The sequence below is a fragment of the Acanthisitta chloris genome, unplaced genomic scaffold, assembly GCF_000695815.1.
Source record: "Acanthisitta chloris isolate BGI_N310 unplaced genomic scaffold, ASM69581v1 scaffold5121, whole genome shotgun sequence".
Taxonomy (NCBI): Eukaryota; Metazoa; Chordata; class Aves; order Passeriformes; family Acanthisittidae; genus Acanthisitta; species Acanthisitta chloris.
The window spans coordinates 42,707-48,883 of record NW_008657550.1 but is presented as its reverse complement, the minus strand read 5'-3'; the positions used below and the strand labels follow the sequence as shown (position 1 = coordinate 48,883).

Sequence of the window (6,177 nt, the reverse complement as noted above, 5' to 3'; positions counted from 1 at the left end):
GGGGGGGTGTGTGGGGTGGTGGAACTAGATGATTTTTAGGTCCCTTCTAACCCAAACCATTCTATGATTTTATGATTATTAAACTCAAAACCATCATCTTTGTCAGATAAATACTCTGAAAGACAAATTGATGGAACTGGAGAGAGAGTATGTACTTGGCCTCTATTCATACCTTTCTTAAGCGTACACTTTGTCTCTTGCTGGAAAGAAGACTCTGACATAAATGACTATTGGTGTGACTAAGTACAGATGCTTTTGTGTAATATTTTGTGGTCTAAGTATCTGTGTCTGAAAGCTCACTAAATCAGACTAACATTTCCTGTGCAAGATGAGGTCTACTGTCCTTGTCTTAAAATCACAGCGTAAAGAGTTTGGCATCCTAGACCTTTTTTTTAGGATATGGCTACAACCCCTCTGTCCTACCTTGCACTCTATTGCTTGCTTATTTCCTAAGTGATAATACAGATTTAATATACTTCAGGTGTCACCTGTGGTGAGAATGTGTTACTATCATCTTACCCCAGAACATGGGCTGAAGCAATTCAAATGTGGTACAGTCAGTCCTCAAATTTCAAGTATGGATACGGAGCAACCTCCAAAAATGTCAATATTGAGAGCTACACTCAGGTATGGAGAATTGAAACAAACTGGAATTATATGCTAGAATTAGAGGAGTATACTTAAGGCAGCTGGGAGTTATTTATAAACAGAAAAAAGAATTATCAGTGTCATCAAACTATAATCTATCGTTTACACTCTGATCCAAAGATGAATGATAAATTAAAACTCTTTTCTATCAAATTATGAGGCAATGGAACGAGTATTTTGCAAGAGCTGTCCAGAAAAGAAATAACGTTATGCAGAAATATCTTCAGTTTAGAAATTATTTTAATTTAGAAATACCTTTAAAACACCTTTAATTTAGGATTAAATACTTTCTATACAAAGATTGAAATACTTGAATAAGAAATGTCAAATCAAAATGTCTGTGATGAAAACATTTGAATTTAAACTGTAGTCTCCTGCCAGAAATTTTGTTCTAGAACCTTTGGAAGTCACAGGAGATTATTAGCTCATTTTTCTATGTATTCTTTCTGAGAGCTAAACTGTAAACATACAAGCTGAACAGACAAAATGAAAGAAAAAAATTATCCTCTGGTTCTGCTATTTTGTGAGGTTTTTTTATGAGAATTCAATAAAACATACCTCTGAAATAATGTGCTTATTTTTTATTCTGCAGCTTATCTGGTACAACAGTTACCAGGTTGGATGTGGAGTTTCCTACTGTCCTATGAGCTCATACAAGTACTTTTACGTTTGCCAGTACTGTCCCTCGTACGTATTGCCTTCTTACTCATTTAACATGTGATGATTATGGATTATAGATATGTTTCCAAAACATCCTGCACCCCATTTGCCATAAGATAAAAATGATTGCAGTCTACCTTAACCATTTATAATTTTGAAAATACCAATGTGGATTGTGGGTTTAATAGCAATAAATAGCAGTTAAATAGCAATATTTATTTTATTTCACATTGAAACAGGCACTAGGGAAAATTTAACATATGAGAAGGGTATATCTCTGTCAGAATCAGGCATCAGACACAAATCATCCTATAACTTTGATCACAGGAAATGAGTATTCACAGTGCCAAAGAGCCCATCTCACACAGGTGTGTGTCAGAAAGGGTCTGCTGAGGTTATTGAACAGCTTGGTCTAGTGGAAGGTGTCCCTGCCCATGGCAGGGGGTTGGAACTAGATGATCTTTAAGGTCCTTTCTAACCAAACCATTCTATGATTCTGTGGTTCTATGATTGCCTTATAAGTCCCAATTATTTGAAAGCCATTAGAAAAGCAGAGCTAGGAAGCACATAAAAATAAATTTAACCAATAATGCTATACAAATTCAAATAATCAATTAACTTTCTTTCTCTAAACCTTACTGTCCTTCTTATATAGAATCAAATTTCTTGTATTCTATGAATATCTGAAAATGAAACATGACTGCCTATGAAAATGTTTGTATCTAAAAAGTTTTGGATGCCTTTCACAGCAATAGATAACAAACTCCTACTAATGCCTCAGACCTGAATGTTAATCTTGTGTTGCATTTCTTTCAAATTTCAGAGGAAATAACGCAATGCAAATAGCTACACCTTACAAAAGTGGACCAAAATGTGCAGATTGTCCCGGCCACTGCGACAAAGGGCTTTGCAGTAAGTGACTGTATTCTCCTTCTTAATACAATCATTGCACTACCCCAGATAATCATGCTGATCCTTTGTAGCATTTCACTTTTTCATAGTCACCTCTTGTTAGTCTGGACAACGAATCCTAGAACTGCCTCTTTCATTACACTCTATGTAATAACAGTGGTTAAATAGCCCACCAGAACAAGCACAACCTTGAGCAGAGGGATTGGACCACAAGAACTCCTTCCAACCTCAGCCAGGGGGCTGATACCCACCTTTCTGTCTGCATTCCATTTCCTATAATATTCAAGCAATTTTAACAGCAGAGCAAATGTACAAAGATTACACAGACATGAAAAACTGGAATTTTTGAAAAATGCAGAAGTATCAGACCAGAACTTGGTTTTCAATTAGCATTTCATGTTTTCTCTCATTTATTTTAGCCAATCCTTGCAAGTATCAAGACCTCCTTGCCAACTGCAAAAATCTGAAAACATTGTTTGGCTGTGGCCACTCTCTGATGAAGCAGAAGTGTCCTGCAAGCTGCAAATGCACCACTCAAATCATATAATGTCCTAGTGGATGTTATTACAGCTGCTGTGAGAGTCCGAATAAAAGAGTAGAACTCACTGTGAAGTGTGTTCACTCTCAGTGCATCTGCTCAGATTGACCAATAGGTAACAATTTTATCTGAAATCTGACCATTACTTCAGTCCTAAATAAGTAGCTCAGAATAACCCCAATGTTATTTTAGACTTTGTAGAAATCATGCTTAAGTTACTAATGTGTTATTTTGTGGGTTTCCTCTGCCACTGTTTCATTTCTTTTTAATGGGAAACACACTTCTAAAACACTTCAGGATTTTTTTCAGAATATGTTAAATGTCACTAGTCTTTCTTCTGATATTTTTTGTCGATTGTCAATGGAATGTATTTCTGCTAAATAAACACATCATTGACCACCAGTTCACAAACAGTGCTTTTAATTAAAGTTACTTATAAACCAAGGGGTTTTTTAATTTGGAATATTAAACACAAAGGTTCTGATATGTCTGTGTATGCAGGTGATAAATGATTATTTTATTCATATGGTTCCTTCCCACCAACTTTCCTCCTGGCACTTTTCCAAAGTGATACACCCTGGTGCCATTCAGGATGCACTAGGATGTCCCACTGGACCTCCAGCTGCTCCTCAAGATAGGCCCTAGTCTTCCATTGCTCTTGAGTCACATATACGAGGCCTGACCAGGGCTGATCCCACTTCCCACCTGCCCTTCCCATTTTAGACCAGCAAAAGTAATTTTTTCTGCAGAACTGCAATTCTGGTTAAGGACACAAGAGGGTGAGCCATACCCAGATATTAATCTGCATTCCTTTTTTCATTTTGCTATCTGTATAAAGGATTTCACCTTTTATCAGATGGTGAAGTTCTGAGACAACCCTGGTTTGATTTTAACATTTGCTTACACAGAATTTCTTAGTTAATACTGTCTGAATAAATAACCACTACATATAGAAACCGTTAGGTAGTTGTTTTTTCCTCTCTGTTGTTTCATCCTGTCTCTGATGGTCAAATTGCTGTCATATTAAAGATATCAATAGCATCAATACAAGAGAATTGATGGGTTCCAGGATATCAGTGACTAATTCTGGTAATCTTGATTTTCTACCCTGACTGAAGTTCAGTTTAACAATTACAACTATGTGCCATGATGCAAGGCTCCAAGAAAGCTGGAGAGGGACTTTGGACAAGGGCATGGAGTAACAGGACAAGGGGAAATGGCTTCAAACTGAAGAGAGAAGGGTTAGAATGGACATTAGGAAGAAATTCTTCCCTGTGAGGATGGTGAGGCACTGGCACAGGTTGCCCAGACAAAGCTGTGGTTGCCACATACCTGGAAGTGTTCAAGGCTAGGTAGGTTGGGGCTTTGAGCAACCTGGTCTAGTGGAAAGTGTCTCTGCCCATGCAAGAGGGATGGAATGAGATGATCTTTGAGGTGCCTTCCAACCCAGAGAGTTCAGTCATTCTGTGATTTGTAGAAACTGTAATTCAAACCAAAGGTTGGTAAAAATTTCCTGACAAACCTACATTTGCCTCAGAAAACACTATTCTATAAGAAAACATTTCTCTCACAGGAGGATACATAATTTTGAGAAAACTCTCAGGTGTTTTCTGGGTTATTTTCCAAGGCTTCATTTCTGCTTACAACAAAGGAAATGGATGTTAAATCCCCTTCCATGCACATGTTTTCTCTTGCCTTCTTCTTTCTGGGCCAATGAATATTTAATGAGAAATTATCTAATTATCAAAGATTTCTGAGAGAGCTGCCTCCCCAGAGAGCTGGCTTTTGTGCTCTGGATATTCAGCTCTGGTGTTTGAGCATGGCAGCAGCAGGAGCTGGAAGGGACCTTCTACAACTTGAAATGCCACCCTGGAGCACCAGTCATCCTGCTGGGTTACTGCAGGGTATCCAGGCATAACCTTCATACTTTTAAAAGGGACTTCAAAAGATTCTGATCCCCTACTGATGTGGAACAGAAGAAATAGCAGATGAGATGCAATGCTACCTGGATGTTCCTGTTCTTCAGAAAAGGCATCAAGGAGTACTTGGGTCACTCCACTTAGTTGTTTGTGTCCCTGAAAAGGCTTAGATGCTGCTGAATATGGAATTATCACATACAGATGAGGTAAAAGCAATATGACATTTGCCGAGATACAGCTTGTCAAATGACATTTTTCTCTATTCTTTGACTATATTTTCACAAATTTAATTTTTATACTGTTGTCTTGACAGTTGTTTCCTTTGTATTACTAACATACATTTTTTGGCATGTGCTGAAGTTACCGCTAGAGAATTGTGCTACATTTTAGATGTTAGTCCAAGCAAGAAGCAAATAACACCAGGAAATTTTAGATATACTCACAAGAAGCACATATGCTGAAAGATGATAAGAGCAACAACTACAGTGCAAGTCTAAATCTTATCTGTGAAGAGTGGTGTAAGAGCTCTTCAGCAGTTAACTTATAGGACAAGGGCTTTAAACACAGTTTTGAACAGAAGTTATGAAGTAATTTAACAGTCTGACAGCTTCTGAAGAAAGAATATTTTTAATATTTAAAATGCACCAACTGCAGTAGTCACATTATCTAATTTGGCTGTCTGAAAATCAGTCCCTGGGCTAAGCAAAATGGAAGGTCTTTCAGTATCTCAAAACCTTGCTGAGTGTCATGGGCCTATACCTCTCCTGGTTTTCTCCGTCTATTGTATGATAGTACAACTATTCCATAAAACTTGCCTCACTCATGTCTTTAACATATCTCACCTACAGTAACAACAGATTGAACACAGAGTTACAGAATCATTAAGGTTGGAAAAGACTTCTAAGATCGAGTCCAACTGGTCCCCCAGCGTGGCCAAGCCCACAACTAAACCAAATTCCCAAGTGCCACATCTACACATGTTTTAAATGCCTACGAGGATGATGACTTCCAGACGTCCCTGGGCAGCCTGTTCCAATGTTCAATAACCCTTTCCATGCAGAAAATTTTCCTAATACCCAATCTAAACCTCCTCTGGCACAACTTGAGGCCATTTCCACAGGACTTTACACTAAATGGAGAGTAAAGGGTTAGAAACCTTCACACACCATTAGAAATTTGTGTTGTAAGAATACTCAATTAATGGCCAAAAAACCCACAAAACTATAGTGAGATGTTTGAGCAAAACAAAGCTGCAAAAGTCCATGAAAGCGGGGACAGGACAAGGATGTTCCCCACCCCTGGTCTGCTCCTGGCTTTCTAGGCCAGGGTGATAAAAATTGGATTGCTCTAAGTGTTAGGGCCTCAGTTAAACTGTGAAAAACAGGAGATGGACTTTCTCATTAAGAAGTTTCTTGACAGCTACTGTCTCTGCTCTGGGCTGCGAGCAAGACATTTAACCTCTGAGCTTTGGTCTCACCAACTGCAACACGGAGATAAACC

General features: G+C 38.2%; 1 protein-coding gene across 1 annotated transcript in view; it reads left to right on the top strand.

Moving 5' to 3' along the window:
* CRISP2 (cysteine-rich secretory protein 2) overlaps positions 1-2,767 on the top strand; it is a 44,683-nt gene extending 41,916 nt beyond the window's left edge. The window contains exons 7-9 of the mRNA XM_009084750.1: positions 1,241-1,335; positions 2,132-2,220; positions 2,640-2,767. Of these exons, the coding sequence (XP_009082998.1) occupies positions 1,241-1,335; positions 2,132-2,220; positions 2,640-2,767 (312 nt within the window). The remainder of the gene's footprint in view (positions 1-1,240; positions 1,336-2,131; positions 2,221-2,639) is intronic.
* The last annotated feature ends 3,410 nt before the right edge of the window (positions 2,768-6,177 follow it).